The sequence below is a fragment of the Alligator sinensis genome, unplaced genomic scaffold, assembly GCF_000455745.1.
Source record: "Alligator sinensis unplaced genomic scaffold, ASM45574v1 scaffold85_1, whole genome shotgun sequence".
NCBI classification, from domain to species: domain Eukaryota; kingdom Metazoa; phylum Chordata; order Crocodylia; family Alligatoridae; genus Alligator; species Alligator sinensis.
In genome coordinates this window covers 1,161,105-1,181,867 of record NW_005841891.1, presented here as the reverse complement: position 1 = coordinate 1,181,867, position 20,763 = coordinate 1,161,105, and the positions used below count along the sequence as shown (strand labels likewise).

Genomic DNA, 20,763 nt, shown 5'->3' with positions numbered 1-20,763 from the left:
GAGTTCTGGATTTGTGTTTTAATTGGTTGCCTATTACAACACCTAGGATGGAAGCACTATTACAGTCATTCGGTTTAGTGTCCCATTGCTTTTAATGATAAAAGTCAAAAAAAGCATTTGTCTGTTGTTTTCTTGGTTTTCAAACATGTTCTTTTTTATGCAGGAAGTGGTGCCACCAACTTCTCATACTGGGTTCTCTGGATTACATTTACCCTTTGTGGGGTTTACATACACAACTGACAGGTAGGCAAAAGGAAGTTCTTTGTTAAATGCATGGCTGAAGTGGGGCTAACTCAAAGTTTATTTTTTCACATGCACTCTAAAAGCCCACCTGGCTGTGGAGAAATAGCTGTTCTTAAAGTATATTTAAACTTTTGGGTTTTTTAACTTACAGGTATTAAGTGCTTACATTTAGTTTCTTTCCATGTACTTGAAATAAACTAAGACAGTGGCACATTTTTCATTTTGGGGTACTTGTATAGTTGTACAAATATATGTAGCAATAGTATATACCAGCTACAGAGATGGCAAAAGAATACAAGAATATAGTGCGTACCGAGAAACAAATGAAATAATATTTTTATAGGTACTGTCACATTTGATAATAACTTATTTCACTATTCTTTTTAAAAAAAACACAATTTACTGCCCATACATGTTAACCAGCAGATTAATTTATTGCTTGGTAAAATCCAATTCAGTTTCAAATGAACACGGAAAACACTTTTTATGAAGTATTTTTGGCTTGATAGCCTTTTAAAAGTGTGAAGCTAAAAAAGAGGAACATGAATATTGTTTTGTAGTTATTAGCTGTATTTTCATTAAAGAAAACCAAAGGGATATTTGCGGATGAGTGGAAAGTATTTAGATCACTTCAAGCTTCTGTTTTACATAGCTTGTTCTGATCATATTAAAATCTGTGTAAGAGCTCGTGATGTACAGTTGTAAATGGGTAGTAATTCTGTCCTAATAGAGTTTTTCTGAAGTACAGTTGTAAATGGGTAGTAATTCTGTCCTGGTAGAGTTTTTCTGACCAGCCACAAGCTTGTTGGCATTTCTTGTTTGTTGCATCTTAGCAGTAGATATTTTGAAGCATTTTAGTGCTAAGAATGATAAGCTGCGATTGGGTTAACTTTTCAAAAGTAGCTAGATCACTTAAACAATTTGAATTAGGCTCTTTTCAACATGATGCAGGCTCCCAACTACAAGGTGACTTGTCTACTTTTTCATAACCTTGGTAGTTACGCTGAGATAATAAGCATTGCTCAGTCATTTCAGATGTAGAATTCAACAAAAAAATACAAGGAACTGCTACAGGTTGTGCCAAGTACTCACTGAAAATAACTTATGTTTTGTTTGCAGCTGTTTATCTGACAGAGGCTCATTAAGAAGTGTAATGCAGTCCAGTGCGGTAACCAAAGATAAAGATGTGCAACGCGACTTAGAGAGCAGCTCGCAAATAGAAGCTTATGAAAAGAGGATACGAAAACTGGAGCAAGAGAAACAGGATTTGAACAGAAAACTGCAAGGTTGGTTACATAAAGTAGCTGGGATGTATGGTTCAAGTTATGAGGAAGCAGCAGAATGCATGTAGTTTGCCTGATGGGTTTTTTTTCTTCCTCAACTTAAGAATCTACACAAACTGTGCAGTCCCTTCATACTCCAGCTCGTGTTACAGTACATGCAAACTGTGATAAAGAAATCAAAAAGTTAAATGAAGAAATTGAGCGCTTGAAGAACAAAATAGCAGGTAAGTACTTGCCAGCCAGGCCAAACGTTCTGGCTTGAATCATACAAGTAATTAGTCTTAGTAGCCAGAATGCTGGGTTTATCAATATGCATTTTATTCAGAGCAAGTAGGAAAAAAGTCTTTATGAACCCCTAAGCAAAGAAGAAATATTTTATGGCTTGCTTACTGTTAAGCAGCATTTTAGTGTTTTGAATAATTGCTTATCTTTCCCCTTAACTTCCTTAGCCTGATGGTAAATATTCCCCTGGGGAGTCAAGAATACAAAAATTGGCTAAATACATTCAATAGGACATTTTCTGACTATATCCTTTCCATAAAAACCCTAGGACAGCCTCTTCTCTTGATCTTGCTTCTCTTAGTACTTGTTTTTTTCTGGCCATAGTTACAGCTGAGGGAAACATTGAAAATAATTGATTTGATACTTCATCATAAATGTGAAGTAACTCTCTACAATTTCATTGAGCTGTGTCAAAGAAAGGAATGCAATTATTCCAGTCTTGCCTGAAAAGTAAGACTGCAGTTTGACCACCATGTTTGCATTTGTACATGTAAACACCTTCCAGAAAACATGAAATCAGATTTTAAAAACCCTAAGAGGGTATGAGCAGCTTTTCACTGAGTAGTAGGTAAACTTTCTACCTTGTAGTATTAAGAACACTTTATTATGCAGAGCTTCACACACCACCTTTTACTATAGGTGAAAGAAAGCCACAGGTGCAAATTTGTTTTTGTGTATCACTTGCAAATAACAACAGACATCAACCTGTCATCATCCTCTTTGCATAAGCCTCAACTCTTTCTTTCTTTTTTTTTTCCTCCTTCAGGCACTGGGGATTTGTGTCCTTGTTAATTTAGCACACAATCAATTAGCATAAATTTTCTATTCTCTTGATTTTCCTTCATGTAAAGCAAGTAATTCATGGAGATGTCCTTATCATAGTCAGAACTAAGCCTTCCTCTTGTTCCACAACATTGAAGTAAAATATCTATGACCATCTCTAAATGTTGTTCTTTCAGAACTTGCTTTACCCGTCTAGTTGGCACATGGTACCCTGTGTGTACATGGCTGTGAAGTATGAGGGTCTTTTACTTAGCAGAATTTTTGTGCAGCTCTCCCCCAAAGAGGTTTAGTGTAGCTTACAGCAAATACCAGATACATTATAAGGACAGATAAGTATTAATATGAAGGAATATGTAAGAGGACAGATTCCCCAGACAGTGCCCCAAAAATTAATTCTGCCTGCTAATGGCCTACCCAAATAATGTCTTGAAAGGAATGATGGTGTAGTGGGTGTGGCACAAACCCAGAAAAAAAGGAATTGGATTGAAATGATGACTGCTTAGTTTGAAGTTTGATTTTTTTTATTTGAAAGTGCATGCAAACATTAGAATGTGGATGATGAAAGCAGTGGCCTGACCTGTGGAAAATAAAGGTGAAATCCCTGTTCTGTGTTGTAGATTAGAGTCTTTCAATCCCAGATCACTTTGATCCCCCTGAATCAGACAGGCTGGGACTTGAACCTACATTTTCCATATCTCAGGCTAGTGCCATCAGAGCCAAGACGCGATGAGAACTCCTTTGGGCCCCCAGCTTCAGATCTTCTATGAAACATTTCAGCTCTGACCAAATATAGTTTGACAAAAAAAAAGGAAAATTATTTTCTCACTCTTGCTGAAATAAGCCTCTATCTTGCATTGGAGGGCTTATGTATTCAAACTTGTGCTGCTCAGGTGCTATGGTTAAAAGATTTACAATGGGATGATCAAGTAGCATTGCTACCCATGCTGTTGGTGCAAATTTGGGAGCAATCAAACTTTAGTTTGAATTTCTGTACAGATTCCAGTAAGCTAGAACGGCAGCTTGCAGATGCAGTGGCACTTCGCCAAGAACATGAAGACTCCATACACAGAGTAAAAGGACTTGAAAAGCAGTGCAGAATACAAAGACAGGAGAAGGAGGACCTTCATAAGGTAATGGTCCTAAGTGTATACCTTTCACCCTGGTTACTTAAAATGACTCAGGAATGGAACTATCTAGAAAAGAGCATGACATTAATGTTTGAAACCACTACTTTCTTCATTCTCTTCAGTATGTTGGTACATTAATGCATCCATTCATTTGATAAATAATAGAGTGGCAGGGTGGATACTAGCTCCAAGCCGATGTGTATTCTGTATTGTCCATTGGTTGGCATTCAGGTAATTAAGAAAAACCTCTGCTCTTTGTTAGTATAAAACACATTAGTCCATTCTTCTTTTTTTGGTGCGTTCATAGCCTCTTTTGATGACAGTAAGTTAGAAACCTATGTAATGAGAGACCAGTGTGCCCTGGCCAATAGTGTAATTACAAAGCTAATGCAGACTACTTTTCCGGAAATATGGAAATTATGGGCGGGTGCAGAACACTTCCTAAAGCAGATCGTTTCACTGTTTTACAAATCTGTGACTGGTAAGTGAATTCCAAACGTAATAAAATGTATATATACAAAACATTTAATCCAATTAACTGAGCTTAATAACCATTCATTACTGAACCTCCTTATTTTTTGTAACAAATTTCCCTTTTTTGATAAAGGAACAATAGAATAAGCATTCTTAAAGTGTTTTAAATAGTTGACTAGACTTAACATACAATATTAAGTATATTATATCCCTATAATTGAAAACTTCCAAATTTTTTAAATGAAGCTGAATGTCTTAATATTTATACTTAACCCATAAATAGTCAAGCTTTTGTTATCTTAAACTTAAGCGCTTCACAAAATTACTGAAGTGACTTTGTATTTTCACAGACATGTCAAAAATCAATATGTTGTCAGATGACTAATATTGAGCATCGTCAAGGTTGTGTAGCTGTATTTGTTCATCAGAAATGATCTACAGGCCAGCATGCCTAAAGTTTCTACTATATAAAATGAGTTTTTGGCCTCACAGGTGGTTTCTCGTAAACAAGTTCTCTCTGAACCATTGTTAAAGCTTATTTGCTGAAGGATGCGAGTAGCAGATTTAAGCAGCTTTGCTACTCTTGACTTCAGTATCTGCTTTGTAGGTTAGTGAGTGCACTGTAATTCAGTAAACATGGCAGAAGTGTATAGTTCAAATTAGCCAAGTTGCATATGATTTTTTTCCATAATTTGTATATTTATATTGTATGAGAGAGATGGGATAAATAAGCTGAGCCCAGAGGATTACTATATGTAAAACAGTATGGTGTTTAATTCTGAGATTTGATTTTCTTTAGTTTCTTTTCATTGAAATCTGACTGCAACTAGGACCAGCAGTTTGTATACCTGCTATTTGGAAGTTTACATAATGTGGTTGAACTTTTAAGTCAGTTTATCCTGTTCCCTTTTTCTTTGGAGAGGCAAAATGCAGTTTTTAATACTTTTTTCCTCCTTTTACCAGCAACTTGTGGAAGCTTCAGAAAGATTAAAGGCACAATCAAAAGAGTTGAAGGATGCTCATCAGCAAAGAAAGCTAGCCATGCAGGAGTTCTCAGAGCTCAATGAAAGGATGGTAGACTTGCGCTCTCAGAAACAGAAGGTCTCCCGACAGCTTCGTGATAAAGAGGAAGAGGTGGAAGTGATCATGCAGAAAATTGATTCTATGCGACAGGAAATTCGTAAATCTGAGAAAGCCAGAAAAGAGGTAGTTCGGCAAAATAGTTAATAGCATGTTTCAGCCACTGCTTACTCTTGAGTTGCATCATGTTTATTAATAAAATAGAAAAGCCAGGAGCATTAACTATAATCTGGATCTATGTGAGGCTGTATAAATTGGGCTGGCACCTCTTGCCCATTATCATATTTCAGTTTGCATAATAGATGTTAAGCACATCTCTAAATGTTAGGAATTTATCAAGGAGTGAGATATCTTCTCTTTTTAGAAGTTCTAATTACTTGTAATCCAGTAAAAAATATTCTTGCTATACACTCAGTTGATCAACTGTTTTGTTAATTTAGATGTAGAGATACAATTGCACTGAAATCCTAATACATATCAAAGGCGAGAGCAGTTTGGGCTTCCAGTACCCCTGCTAATTTCCTTCCGTGTAAATACTTTCTTCTTTCTGTTGCTGTCAGGAGAGGTGGTTTGGACAGGCAACAAACAAGCAAGCAAACTAGAGTTTATTTTTCTTATCCTTTTTAGCTGGCCATTTTTTTAAGGTATTTATAGTGGCTGTAGGTTAAAGAAATACTGTATTTTTATCCTTTGATACTACATCACCACCATTTTATTCATTGGTTATTGAAGTAGTGTCTGGAATCCATAATCATGGGTTAGGAGCCCATTGCACCAGGATACGTACAAATGGAGAATAAAATGAAAGAAATGGAGAATGTCCCAAGGAGAGATTACAGAAAAGGAGGGGCCATACAAGGAAACAGCTGAAACACTATTGGTCACTCTCTTCATAGTGAGGGTGGCAGTCTCACAAAAAGCATGGCAATGCTTGTTTGAAAAGTTAACAAAGGTGCAGTGGGTACTGGCATCCTGGGCCAAGCTGTGGCAGTGCTCAACGTCTCATTAACAAAGGAGAAGCAGAAACGGATTGGTCACGAAGGGCCTTACTATTGTTGTTGACTGCTCTCTCTTTTGCCCTATGCATGTAGAATGTGTCCACATGTTGCTGCTCTTTCATCCATGACACTTTCCTCTAGGCCTTCATAATCTGTGTTGGTGTTTGCAAATTCATCACTCAATACCTTACGCAAGGTAGTAGGGATGAATGGTGGTTCCAAAGACCCAAAAACTGTCTTAGAAGAGAGGAGAAGAAATGATATAGCTATGCCTAGCTTGCCTTTAAAACAACTTCTGATATTTTTTTTTATTTCTAGCTGGAAGCTCAACTTGAAGAAGTTGTAGCAGAAGCATCAAAAGAACGCAAGCTCCGTGAGCACAGTGAGCTCTTCTCCAAGCAGCTGGAAAATGAGCTTGAAACATTAAAGGTTACATTATTTTTAAAATGCAAGACCTGTGATAAATTTGGTTATCCAACCATAAACATTTGTGGCACATTTGCATGTCCTTTCTCTGAGGAGAGTATTTGTATAAAACTTACTAATCTTAAATCTACTCACTTCTATCAAACTATTTTCCCCTAAACAGTATTGTTATGGCTATTAATCTCTTACCTATTGTCTGTTTGCCTTAAATCATAACTATTCTTTCAACGCTAAAAGAATATTGTCATATTTTTCCTGATAATTTATGCTCTTTTGTTTTTGCAGGTGAAGCAAGGAGGCCGGGCAGCAGGAGCTACATTAGAACATCAACAAGAGCTTTCCAAAATGAAGTCGGAGCTTGAGAAGAAAATCTTATTTTATGAAGAGGAGCTAGTCAGGAGAGAGGCATCTCATGTCTTAGAAGTAAAAAACGTGAAAAAGGAAGTGCATGATTCAGAGAGCCATCAGCTAGCTCTTCAGAAAGAGATCATGATGTTAAAAGATAAACTGGAGAAAGCAAAGCGAGAGAGGTGAGGATCTGAATTCAGCCAATTGGCTTAGGAAAGTAGTGTGGTATTTTTTGCATTTCATAGGTAGTCAGTGAGGTGTGGGACACTTAACTCTCCCTTCCACACCCTTGACATTCCTGCCTCAGTGATCCATCAGGTTGTAAATTCTTGCTCTTTTTTTCCTTTTCCTCAGGCACAGTGAGATGGAGGAGGCTGTAGGAACAATAAAAGAGAAATATGACCGGGAAAGAGGCATGCTCTTAGACGATAACAAAAAGCTGACAACTGAAAATGAAAGGGTAATTCCGTTAGTATAGGCATTATTAGAAGCCAAGTATGGGTACTCTTCTTGAAAACTAGTATTCTGTTCTTTCCTTGGATTTCATTTGCTTCTGATTCATTCTTCTGTTGTGATAATTCTCCCTAATGCTCACTGAGCATAGAAAAAACCATAAGCATCCTTTAAAAAGGAGCCTTTTTTGTTTGTTGTTCTGGTCAGATCCATGATAGTTGAACTGGGCAAATCAGTTTTTTTCTTTATTTTTCCACATGTGGAGTTGAGCCCCCCAATGCTGAACTGAGGAATACCATGTATAAAATAGTTCACTGGGGCTACCTGCTTCTCCATCTGACCCTCAGGAAAAAAAATTAGAGGGGAAAGAAAGGGAGAGGCAGGGGGAACCACAAAAGCCACCCATTTTCTTAGCTGCCGAAGATTAAATATGCATCACACACAATGTCCTTGATGCTTTCCTTGTCTCTTTCTGTTCTTTTCACCTGTTCAGTTCCCTAATCAGAAATGGCAACTGAACATGCAGTACCTAGATGTTGCGCTTGTAGAATCTGACAGTGTTTTCCAAATGTTTGGGTGATGTGGCAGAACCTTTTAATAGCCTAGCGTGTTTATGTATATGGAATTTGCACAAACAAAATGAGTCTGAAAATGACACATTTCAGGTGTAAACTGCTCATTTTTCATTTCAGCTTTGTTCCTTTGTGGATAAATTAACAGCACAAAACAGGCAGCTAGAAGATGAGCTCCAAGACCTGGCAGCGAAGAAAGAGTCGGTTGCCCACTGGGAAGCTCAGATTGCAGAAATTATTCAGTGGTATGTGCAAGTCAGAGAGCCAGACAGCATCTTTCAATTTTTGAAATATAGATGGAACTCTCAAGTGCAGCCAAGTCTTCTCTACACTTGCGAGATCAGGGAAAAAATACACATTTGTAATTACCGACGATCTGTTTTGCCCTTTGGTTTCCAGGAGAGCAGATAGTAAGACTGTTTTCATTGAATTGTGATTTTTAGCAAATTAGAGCTAAATTTTAACTTCAAGACAGAGAGGGTTTAGCCCTAGCTACATCAAACTTTATAGTTAGTTATTTTAATAATTAATTTGTGTGTTCTGCTCTGGAATTTGTGGGTGATTTCATTTGAGATAACAGCAAGGATATTCAGAGCTTGGGATATGATGCAGAATCTTTTCAAGGGTTCTGCCTTCCATCTCCTACAGAAAGCTCAGTTCCTCTTAGCCCCAGCACACCACCCCCCCCAACATTTATGTTTCCCAGGAACATTTATATACCCAGACAGCCTCCTCTTCTCAAACAATCTCTAAGGCTGGGACAGAAGTTACACACAAACTGAAATAAGTGATCGGAAACTGGTTCAGATCTGTAACACAACAGAAGTTCAGTCCGTAGAAACTGCTTTCAGAATGGCCAGAACTGGTTTAAGGTGAACCTGGATGGATGTAGTATCAGACTTAATTAATTTAGGTTAAATCAGTTTATTGAATTTCTGTCCCAGATCCCCTCCAGAGTCAAGTTAACTCACGGTTCCCCAGCATCCCAGGATGATTTGAACCTACCTGGAAACCCTCCCCTTGCAGGGTGGGCAGGCTAGCCTTGGCCCAAGCTGTCTGCTCCAGCCCCTGCCCTCCTTGCCGTGCCCCCACCCCCTCTAGTTTTTGGCCTAGGCCATTGTAGGCATGTGGCTGCATATCTGGAATCAAAAGCGAATGTTTGTTCATTTGCTTATCAGTTCAATCTATACAGCTTAGACTAACTTGCAAAAATTGAATTGATTCAGCCTTGGACTTTCTGACTGTCTGTACTTAGCTTAAATAACTAATGCTTTATCGCAGGGGTGGGCAAAGTGCAGCCCACGGGCCAGATGTAGCCCGCCAGGCCATTCTATCCCGCCTGCAGGGCCCCTAAAAAATTTGGAAAATTAATATTTGTCTGCCCCTGGCTGCCTGTCATGCAGCCATTGATGGCTTGCCAAAACTCAGTAAGCGGCCCAAAATAATTGCCTGCCCCTGGTTTATTGAGTTCATATGCCATAGGTAAGTGTTTCCAGAATGCAAAACAGACACACACAGTGCACGTAAACATATTGATTACAGGTGTGCTTACATTCCTCCTTCACCTGAGACTGAACAGTTGAAACCAATGTCTGCAAACTTACAATTCTCAGCCAGAAGTCTCATGTCCCTGGGCTGACTTTGCAAGTCTTTCAGCTACCAAAATGCGTATTTATCTGCCCTTCTAAGCACTGGAGAGGATCTGGAGAAGATCCATAGAAATGAGCTCTTAGCTGTACAAGGAATAAGCAGATCAGGCTCCATACAGTAGTGCTACCACTTGGTGCTGTTCCAGTTGACTGCTAGAGGGAAAGTTGTCAGTTTACTGAAGGTACATGCAGAAACAGGAGAAACAGCTGGAAGGAAGACCCGAAGGAGCCACAAGCAGACAACATCTCAAATCCTGAGCCAGGAACAATTTCAAACCCCAGTTATCTTGTATCCCTAAATAGTATATTGTTGTTCTTTTGATATTGGTAGTTAGCATAGGGATGGACAGCCAACTTACCATGCTATAAAAAGGGGGTTGCTGTGCCATAACTACCTACATGCACACGTTTATCCCACAGTATGTGGAAGCTTAAACCATGATAGCCTGCTGTGAATATGCATAGAGGTGGTTACTGTGGAACAGTTGACATGTGGTAAAGCCCTCTTTTTAGCTTCTGGGAACCTGTTTGCCTTTTCCCAAGGGTTTCATGATATTTGAGCTTGTTTCATCAAAGCTTATATTTTTTCCAACTTCTAAACAAGGTCATGCTTAAGTAACTGCTTTGTAATTGCACACCAGGGTAAGTGATGAGAAGGATGCCCGTGGATACCTTCAGGCATTGGCTTCCAAGATGACAGAAGAACTAGAATCGCTGCGAAGCTCCAGTCTGGGATCAAGAACATTAGTAAGTCAACTGCAAGTGGTTAGAAATTGCTCTAATTCATGAGGTTGAAAATACTTACGCTTTGGCTTCAAATTTTTCCATGTTCATTTATCAAAAAAGAGTATACTGAACTGACAATCTGAGATCTTTATGATAGACAGTGCTTTGCTTCTAATTGTACCATTTTGTGATGCCCATTTTAACAATGCAGTTAGAATGTGGTGAAATCCTTTATTTTGCTTCTTGCCAATATCTGGCATAATTGTAAACTGTGTCTTAAAACCAGACTCAAAAAATCAGTAACAAAAAACACTTAATGTTAACAAAAGAGAATATTTTAATGCACCATCACAGACAGATGTTAAGTGGTTAATAATACCTGGTGGCATTTTTGTAATATCTAGGAGCAGTAGTTATGGACCAAGGCCCACTGTAGTAGGAACTGAACAAATGAAGAGCAAAAAAGACCCTGCCTCAGAAGTGTATTGTGATATATTTAGGCTATAATGAGAGCAAGATGTGTCTGTTGCTGTTGACACATCGGGGTTTATAAAACCCTGTTCAGAGAAGGAGCACCCAATCTTAAGATAACTGCAGCAGTAGTGACAGTCTAGCCTTAAGGTAACTGCAACAGCAAGAGAAGGCAGTTTGAAGAAGGGTGACAACTCTCTTTTTGTCTATTGTCTGCTTTTTTCACATTGGCAATAAACAATACAAGATTGATTGATTGGATAGGTCCAGCAAATTCTGTTTTAATTTATCAATTACAAATTTCAGTCAATATTTAGGAAATCAGTCAACATTTAACAAGTTATAGTCTCTTGGCTACTTGCTGGTGAGCTGTTGACACCAGGATGATAATTTGGTGTTCTCTTCCCTGTTTTCAGCTGTTAAGTTTTATTTAACCAACAAAAAAACATATTGTTCTATTTGCCATTAGAATGCAAGTGGGTGGAGAGACATCCCTAAGATAACATCCCAGTTATAGTCCACATTAGAAAGTCTGAGAATCCTAGGGATCAGGAGACCTCAAATTTTGCTGTCCTAAAGAACACCATTTCTATGGCAGTAAGTGCAGAACTAGTCTGTATTTTAAATTTAGTTCATAATCCAGAGTAAGACAAAAAAAACGTATATACACTTAGGCATGTCCTCTAGAACCCTAGGAGCAGATGCTGCATTTGTCCCTGGATAAACTATGCCTGTGTTTGCCCTTGGACAAAAATATCCTGGGATTGATACATACATGCTAGGGGTGTGCAAAATGGACCATATTTGGTTCAGATTTGGCCCAAATTGGGGACAGTAATTCAATTTGTTGATTCAGATCACTATCCCTGATTCAATTCAGCCGAATCCAAATGTAAAGATTTGATGCTGATTCGGAGAATCAGTGATTTGGCCATAGACACAGCTTTAAATCTTTTTTCTACATAGCTTGAAGTACCAGGCGCAGCTCGTGAAAGCTTGTGATGTTGGGGCAGATGGAGCATCCCACAGGAGCTGATAGTTATTTTTAATCTTAGCTTTTCTGAAAACTGTTACACATTTTAACTGGTGGTCCGTATTCAACTGTATTAATTTAAACTTATGACAGTGAAATGGTTAATATTTGATTCAAGCAAAGATCTTAAGGACAAAATGGGGGAGGTCTTATTTTATCCTCCTTTGGTACTTACAAACAGAATAGAACCAAAATGTTGAGAGTTGATGTTCATGTTCCATAACTTACCCCTGCAGGATCCACTTTGGAAAGTGCGGCGCAGCCAGAAGCTGGATATGTCAGCCAGGCTGGAACTGCAGTCTGCTCTTGATGCAGAAATACGTGCCAAGCAACTAGTTCAAGAAGAGCTACGAAAGGTTAAAGATGCAAACATATCGTTTGAGAGGTAATAAATAACTTGTTCAGCTTGAATATGTTACAGGCTGTTACTTTTAGTGTGCTACTCTTAACTACCTGTTAAAATAACAAACATTTAAATTTACCTGTTATGCCAGGAACATTTCATCATGATATAAAGTGTGAATATTGCAATGTTTAAATTAAGCTGTAAAAAAAATGAAGATATAGTGAAGTAAAGGTGAGAACTAATCGGCCTTAAATAACAGGGCAAGTATTGCCAGTGCTCAAAGAAAATGAGATTTCCAGTAAAACATTTTTTAAAAATCCTAATTTCTTGCTCTTCAAAGTTAAAGATTTCCATTTTACTGTTTCAGTAAATTGAAGGAATCTGAAAAAATAAATCGGGAGCTGTTTGAAGAGATAGAAGTCTTAAAGAAAAAACTGGAAGAAAAGTACAGAACGGATACAGGTAATTAAGTTTACGTTATAAATTCATTTTAGTATTAAACAGTGTGTTTTCTTTGAGTAAAATTAATGTGGTTTTGGGGGTTTTTTTATTTTTTTTCAGGTCTCAAACTTCCCGATTTCCAAGATTCAATATTTGAATATTTCAACACCTCACCCCTTCCACGTGATCTGACTTTTAGAGTGAGTTTTAAACTAATTGACTGCAAAAAAGTGGCTTGTGGGTTTTGAATTAGCTAAAGGTTATGCATGGACAATATTCAGTAAATTAGAATCTGTCAGAAGTACAATATGAAAGGCAAATTACCTAGCCTTAGAAGTCAAGTTATGGATCCTCTTCTCCAGTTATTGCCATATAGCTTAGCTTTAGTTATCTGTAACTTAGGGAAATATTCCCGAAGTTTTACTTCAGTGTAAACAAAGAAGGCAGAATGTGAAATGTTCTGGTTCAGCGGACAGCAGTCTTTTCAGGTTTCAGGCTGAGTGCTAGGACCTGGCTACTGCTGCCTCTTCTCTCCAAGACAGCATGGCGAGAGTTTCTGTGGCTAAAGCCCCACATCCACAGACCGTGGGTTGCCACCCCTGGTTTAGCTTGGAACTTTTGTTGACTCAATAATGCTTTTTTTTTTTGCTTAATTAGCTCTGACTTTTGAGACACAAGAAAGGACATCACAAACAGCTGATGATGAGGCAGTAGTAGAATGCTTTGCATTTCCCAAGAAAATGCATTCATAAGACATAAAAGGGGTTAAACCAGAGGTGGGCAAAATATGGCCTGTGGACTGGATCCAGCCCACCAAGTGAATGGATCTGGTTCACAGGTAGGTGGCAGCTCCAGCTCTGGAAGCTGCTGGCCACATTTGGGCAGCTGTGGATGTGGCCAGCAGCTGCCGGGTCCAGACCCAGCGCAGGGGTGGAGTGGGGGAGCGCCGAAGCTGCAGGCAGGTGGACTCCAGGAGATGGAGAGAGGAAAGTGGGTGCTAAAGCTGTGGGTGGGTTCAAGCTTCTGCACTGGTTGCAGCCCTTGGAAGGGAGGAATTGGGAGAGGGAGGTCACCAGTCACCAAAGCCCATTAAGTGGCCGACCAGCCCAAATAATTGCCCACCCCTGGTCTGGACTAATAGATAAGATCATTGACTCAGCTTTGAACTCTATGGGGATGTTATAATAGAAGATACTAGAAAGAGACACAGAGGACTCCCACTGTTGGTAGAATCCAGATGCAACGTTTTCAGAATTTGTTGCTGGCGTGTTGCTGTCCTGACACACCCACTGATCTTTGGAAAATCCAGTCGTACAAACTGGCTCAAATCAGGCATGTGTGTGTAAAGTTTTTGTACTTCCCCTAAGGAGGCAGCTGTTATACAACAGTGAATCACTTTTCCTTACTTTATGAACTCTTGATCCTTGAAGAGTTTCTGAATATGTTTTGTTAAACATTTTTAAACTATTCAGAATGAAAATCATAAGCACTCTAGAGATAAAACTGTAATATAAAATCCCCTTATTTTATGGAGTTGTAGTTACACAGTGGGGTTAAAACATGCTGTCTAGCTAAATTTTGTATTTAGGAGCCATAGAAATACCATGCTTTCTATATTATTTTCAAGTTGTTGCTGTTGCCAGGGCAAAAACACAGGGATGTTCTGTGATGTTTGTTACATGCAGTACTTTTAATAAGCAAGATTTAAAGCAAAACTTGACTTTACTTAGTAAATGAGATTTAAAAGCACTTTGTATGAATAAGGTTTGAATTGCTGTTTGACTTTATTAAAAAAGGAAATTGAATATATTTAAAACTCTAATACATAGAACACTAAATGCATATGATTAAACCACAATCCCATATCAGAAACTGCTGTAAATGTGTAGATGTGAAGGAAAGTTTAAGTATCACTTCCTAATGAATTGCAGCGTAGAATACTGAATATTCTAGTCAGCAGTTGTCGTTAACTTTTTTTTAAAGTACACTGACAATATACCTCCCTTTGATCTTCATTCCAATTTAGTTTATGCACATATCAGGTTGCCATGTAAACATTTTATTTAGTTAGCCTACTAATATACCTCCTGAAGTTGTCTTGTGGGTGATCAGTGATCATTTTTATCCCTCATGTTACAACAAAGGATTCTGTTTCTTCTTCATCTACATCCTCTCTGCTAGCCTTTTGGGAAGAAGTAAGTTCTTGTTGTGATAGCTTTGCCTCCTGCATTTGTGACCTGTATTTGTTAAATGACATCCTAAAACTAGTGGATTTTTTGTGCTTTAACTTTTCATACAAATTAACTCACTAAGTAGAACTAGTTTAGTTTTTTTTTTTAAACCTCTTTGCAGGCTGACCATTTTAAGGTATCTTGACAATGTTTGTACTAAAGATGAACCTTGTTTTATCATGTTAACATTGTATTTTACACAATGATATCTAACTTGCTATTTATTTTAAATTCATCAGTATGCCACTACCAATCAGAGTATACCAAAATATCTGTATGTACTCAGTGTGCTAACTGTATTGAGCTATCTTCTCCCTCAAGTGTGAAGAGTGACTGACTCATTACTCAGCAGTCTTCACTGCTAATTACATCATTTTTAAAAAGTTTTAATCACATGTTTGTTAATCACAATCTCCGTTATATCCTCAGAGTGCGATCCTGTAGTATCACTGTTTCCTACCCAGCTGCTTTTAGTTCTTTAATTCCAGAATTGTAGCATACTACCCCCTTGTGCTGATAATTAGTAGTAGCTAGAGTAAGTGTGAATTTAATAGGAAGCTTGTGATGGATATTAATCACCAACATTAGTGAAATATGATATAATTATCATTAGAATTCTCTCATCCTATTAAGCAGTGTAATAGAATGATATTTATAGAATTCTTGAAAGACTTCTTAGCTATCAAAAATAAATTGCATGAAGTCACTGAGAACCTTTCTTTTGGTGGTTCCTGTGCACCTTAGCATCCCTACAGCAGTAAATTATCTTAAGTATCCTATGGATTGTTTGCCAGAAGGCCTGGCTTCATCTTTTACCAGCATGCAGGAGATTAGAAACAACCTTCTAAAATATAATTGGTAGATCCAAGTATGTCATAAAGACGCTGTCAAGATTCTGGGAGGAGACTTGTTACAGCTACAGTCCCATTTACTATTTGGTAGATTTTTTTTTTAAATCCGATGCCTCCATAAATACAATGTTGTCAATACAGCATAGATCTATTTCTTTAAAAAACAAATGTTAAATAGTGTTTATAAAAACTAACCGAGCTCTAAATGTTGTCCTGAGCAAGCTGTTTTTGTCAGGTCAATAGCTTTAACTACGTTCAGATTGGTTTCACGTTGACCTAAGACCATTCCTTCAGACTTATACCATTAATCTAATTTGTTTGCTGTTATTTCTGCAGACGAGTTCTGTTAGTGAGCAAGAAGCACAAGGTCCCAAACCAGAAGTCTCACCATCTAGTTCTGTCATGACTGCTGAGCAGCAACAAGAAGTAAGGCAGCTGGTATTTTATTATCCAAAGTTAATTCACTTGAGAGTGTTTTATATACATGTGACATGTTATAAATATATTGCAGACATCATTCACCATGAAGAGGCTTACTCTAGCACTGAGTTTTTGCTTGTGTATAGACACCTGTCAGTGTTAAGTGCACCTGCTTTGCAAACAGTTGCAAGTGGAATCTTCCTCCAGTTCTGTATATGTTGATGTACTCCATTTTCATACCTGTTTTTTGTACTGCTGCTTGTTGTTAGCGTGCAGGCTTTCCTGTGAGTGCTTTCCAATATGATCTGCTCACAGTAAATTAGAAATGGCAATACAGTCTACAATCTACACACAATCTTTGCAAATTTAGGGAACTTTACCCACTCCAATTATAGAATAAATTTTTGAAGCTTAATTATCTTCAACTGCAGTTTCTTGTGATTCAGGAATCAATTCGGCTTCAGAGGATGCCTGCCGCTCCCTCCCCCACCATTCAGTCCATTTCTCTAGCTGTACCAAAGGTAGGGGGACCTTGTTCACCTTATTTCTGCAAACTAAAGGGGTTTTTTTTAACAAATAGCTGTGCAAATGTATGTTTGCTTTTGTCCTGTCTCGGTTTGTCACTTATTGTTGTGTTGTAGGTTTGTTTAATTAAATGTTCCTAAGTGCAAATTGTTCAGTCATTTTTAGTTTTTCCCAAAAGGGAGAGACAATTTCAGACAGGGTTGTTATAGCTTCGCAGGGCTTATTTGTACTCTGGTTCTGCTGCGATCTTGCGTACGCGTTGGAAGTAAAAGCACTTACAGTATTATTTGGAAGGAAAGTTCTGACTTGCAACACTTTTAACATGTTTCAGTTACTTAAAAGAAGCCTAGATTTATGAAGTAGCTTTGGTTTATCTTGAATTTATCTTTCAGCCTAAAGCTCACCAACTCAACATCAAGTCCTTCACAAGCCCTACTCAGTGCAGTCACTGCACGTCTCTTATGGTGGGATTAGTTCGACAAGGCTATGCCTGTGACGGTGAGTCAGTGTAACAATTCTGAATGTTCAGTAACTTAGCCAAATAAAACAATTTGTTCTACAGCCACAAGTTACGCACTGGAAAAACAACTGTTGCATCTTTTTCTTCCTACCTTCTTGCATCTGCAGATTTGAATCAGTTGAGGAATGAAATTCTCAAGTTACTTAAATTTATTAATTCCTTCTTCCTGCACCATCTTTTTACTAACACTATCGCTAGAGCAGGCTTCCTATAAAATGAAGAAATAAATGCTGCGGAAGTTGTTGCCATAATTGAAATTTAACAGTTTCCACTGTCCTCATCTTAATCTATAAATTGGGAAGCATATGTGCCTCTCTGTTTTTACTCACAAGTCATGAATGTAATCAAATTCTGTCAATTTTTCTAGCTTGGTATCTTCAAAATCCATTCTTCCCCCTCTGTTATTTTGTAGTATTCTAATCTGTAGTGGAAGTGTTGCTGTGAAAATATTTGTCTGTGCCTTAAATATTCTTTCACCTTGATTACTGTCACTGCTCTCTGACGTAACATGTCCAAACAAATCTGTCCCAAAAAAACACTGCAAAAGTTATCTTCCAGTGTTGCTATGCCCAACTCAGTTCACTCCTTAGTCTCTCCATTGGTAACTTTTTGCATTGTATTCAGCCTCCTTGTTCTTGCCTTCAGGGCCATTTGCAGATGATTGATTGTCAACTCCCGTCCCCCTTCAGCTCTACCAGAAGCACCTGCTGCTCTAACAGCACTCGCTTTGAGGCACCCTTTTATCTCCTGCTGCCTGTAGTTGCTTTTGTTCCATACCACTCTTTCATCACTCTTGGGCTCTAGTGTATCTGAAAATCTCACTTCCCTATCCCCACAACAAAGCATTCCACCGTTGCTCTCCCCATTGTCACTTCCATGCCAGGTCGTAATACTTAAGCTAATTGATATCAGGTTTGTTTTGCAATAGGAGGTTTAAGAGATGTTTCCATAATCTTTCCCCTTGTTCATTTTCCAGGGACTTGTTGTCTTAGCTCCTTCTCCCTCCCACTTGCCCCCCATCCCCACAACTGTACACCCCACATGCATTTTAGATGGTGATGACTTTACAGTATAAAAGACTTAGTAATTTCTCATTTATGGACCTTGTCTTGCTGTGTGCATGTTAAAGCACAATGTTTGCATAATTATACAAAGTTTGTGAAAGGTGTTTTATAGATAACAGGTCTTTTTCCTTCTAAGTGTTGCAATTGAAATAGACAGCACACACAGAAGTTTGAGGAAAGTATCCATCAATTAGTTGTGTAGATGTTTGCCCCCTCTTTTTTTTTTTAAATTCTTGCCTACATGTGTGCCTTTTTATAGCACAATAATATTAACTCTCTTCTATTAACCTCTTTTATTTTATGGCAAAGTTTGTTTTCTGTTATATTAATGTAACTTCTCTTTTTCTGTAAAATCTAATTTCCCTTTTTATTTTAACTCTCATTTTTTCATATTTACTCATTAAATTAACACTGTCCAGTATTAACTTACTCTAACCATCCCCCTGTTCTTCCATCTTATTTCCTATCTTTCTGCCCAGTGTCCATCTTTACCCCCAACTCTTCATTACCTCCTTCATCTTCCACCTGAATTAGAAATTGGTGTTGATGACATTAGGTGGGGCTTCCCAAATCATATTCCTCCAGAAGAAGGCTGGGTTACCTCAAGAGGAGTGGTGACAGGGCTCCTGCCCTACCTGACACAGGTGTATAAAAGAAAGTGGTGTTTAAGAGTCTGTCATGACAAATGGATCATAAGCATGCTCGTCTAACATAATGTGCTGCTGTCATGTATACTGCTGAGCTATTTCAATCTAATGAATTGGTTTCTTTCTTATAAGAGTAGAAAATATTCATCACCTGTTAAGATTAATCAATCTTCACAAGACTTCCATCCTGGATTTTCTCTTTTGCACCCAGTGTGTTCCTTCGCATGCCATGTTTCTTGCAAGGACAGCGCACCTCAAGTCTGTCCTATACCCCCTGAGCAAGCCAAAAGGCCTCTTGGAGTAGATGTTCAAAGAGGGATAGGAACTGCCTATAAGGGTTATGTCAAGGTAAGAATCTTTGACTTCGGACCTGAAGAGGGTTTTTTTTTCTTCCCAATATAATTACGAACTTAATACAAAAGCAAGCCATATTTGCAGTTTGCTGCTAGAAACCCTAACTTTGCTTTACTGTATCCCCAAGTAATGCTGAAGCTCTGGGGCTTGGCACAATTCACACTTATACTTTTGTTACGGATAAAGGAGCAATCTTACTTGAGGACTAGCATGGGGCAGCTATAATCGTCACAAAAATGAGACGGAGAACACTTGTGCAGGAAAAAATCTGTGCTATAATATAGTGGAATTTTGTTATTATGTGCCATTTGTGGAATCTCTTTAAATACACAATCTGATTTTGCCTTACAAAATGCTGAATTGCAGAACTGGCTTAAAAGCAGAAAACAGGGAGCTTCATGAAGAAATATTCAGCTGTTCTTCAACTTTTTCCCCTCCTATTTGGAAATATAATTGAAATTGGGTGGTCAGACTCCGTTGAATTAAAGAAGCATGAAGTCTGCTTTGTGTCCTCACTTCCTATGTCTGACCAGTCAAGTTTCCACATAACAAGCAAACAACTATTTACATGCAGGTTCCAAAGCCTACTGGAGTTAAGAAAGGGTGGCAGAGGGCCTATGCAGTTGTGTGCGACTGCAAACTCTTTCTGTATGATGTGCCTGAAGGAAAATCCACCCAGCCTGGAGTTGTTGCAAGTCAAGTCTTGGATCTCAGGTTTGTGTTGTTTTACTAGCTACAGTGTAAAACCTCTGTTATTTTTTTTCTTAAGTAAAAAATTTCTCTAATGGTAAATTAAAGGCTCCTGTGTTTTAAGGGCTCTGTTCTGAGATGATCTATGCCTTCCAAAGCCAGGCTTCAGTTTAGATTGAGCAGAAAGAAGGGGTTGCAGCACTGCATTTTCATGTAAACAACAACATTAATGCATGTCATCTGAGAATTTTATGTGCATCTTGGGCAGACAAGTCACAGTGAAGTAGAGCACAGGGAAAGAGCTACTCTGAACAGGCCAATTTCAAAAAATTTTGGACAGGGCCAGGGGGGAGAGTAAAGGAAGACGGGTTCCAAAAAGCACTGAACTTACCAATTTACAGTACATATGATCCCAGCACCCACTGACTTTGTTCCCATGGAACCGGTTTTAGCCTAAGAAACTTTTTTCCTCAGTAAGTCTTTTTCTTTCAATTTTTTACCTTCTAAACTAAAATGTGAATTTATTGTGATTACTGTGACCATGGCAAGAGACAATGCCCCATCTTGTAAGGTTACAGCACCTTGGTCTTTGGTTAGCATAGAATCTGTTTATACAAATACCTTGATTTATGATGCCTTCCAAACAGACTCATGCCAAGGGGCAGCATACTGCTGTTCTCTTCTCCCAGTAATTGTCAGAGGGTTGAGCCTACTTGGCATCTGAAG

General features: G+C 38.3%; 1 protein-coding gene across 3 annotated transcripts in view; it reads left to right on the top strand.

Moving 5' to 3' along the window:
* Positions 1-20,763, top strand: part of CDC42BPB (CDC42 binding protein kinase beta) — a 120,030-nt gene that overhangs the window by 75,985 nt on the left and 23,282 nt on the right. For 2 of the 3 annotated variants that reach the window (XM_025197181.1, XM_025197183.1), the window contains 19 exons: positions 164-243; positions 1,363-1,529; positions 1,631-1,750; positions 3,588-3,721; positions 5,156-5,398; positions 6,589-6,699; positions 6,982-7,226; positions 7,399-7,504; positions 8,190-8,314; positions 10,360-10,465; positions 12,185-12,333; positions 12,662-12,756; positions 12,856-12,935; positions 14,880-14,930; positions 16,154-16,243; positions 16,669-16,758; positions 17,155-17,260; positions 19,205-19,341; positions 19,922-20,061. In XM_025197181.1, the coding sequence (XP_025052966.1) occupies positions 164-243; positions 1,363-1,529; positions 1,631-1,750; positions 3,588-3,721; positions 5,156-5,398; positions 6,589-6,699; positions 6,982-7,226; positions 7,399-7,504; positions 8,190-8,314; positions 10,360-10,465; positions 12,185-12,333; positions 12,662-12,756; positions 12,856-12,935; positions 14,880-14,930; positions 16,154-16,243; positions 16,669-16,758; positions 17,155-17,260; positions 19,205-19,341; positions 19,922-20,061 (2,375 nt within the window). The remainder of the gene's footprint in view (positions 1-163; positions 244-1,362; positions 1,530-1,630; positions 1,751-3,587; positions 3,722-5,155; positions 5,399-6,588; positions 6,700-6,981; positions 7,227-7,398; positions 7,505-8,189; positions 8,315-10,359; positions 10,466-12,184; positions 12,334-12,661; positions 12,757-12,855; positions 12,936-14,879; positions 14,931-16,153; positions 16,244-16,668; positions 16,759-17,154; positions 17,261-19,204; positions 19,342-19,921; positions 20,062-20,763) is intronic. The other variant, XM_025197182.1, reaches the window with a different exon arrangement.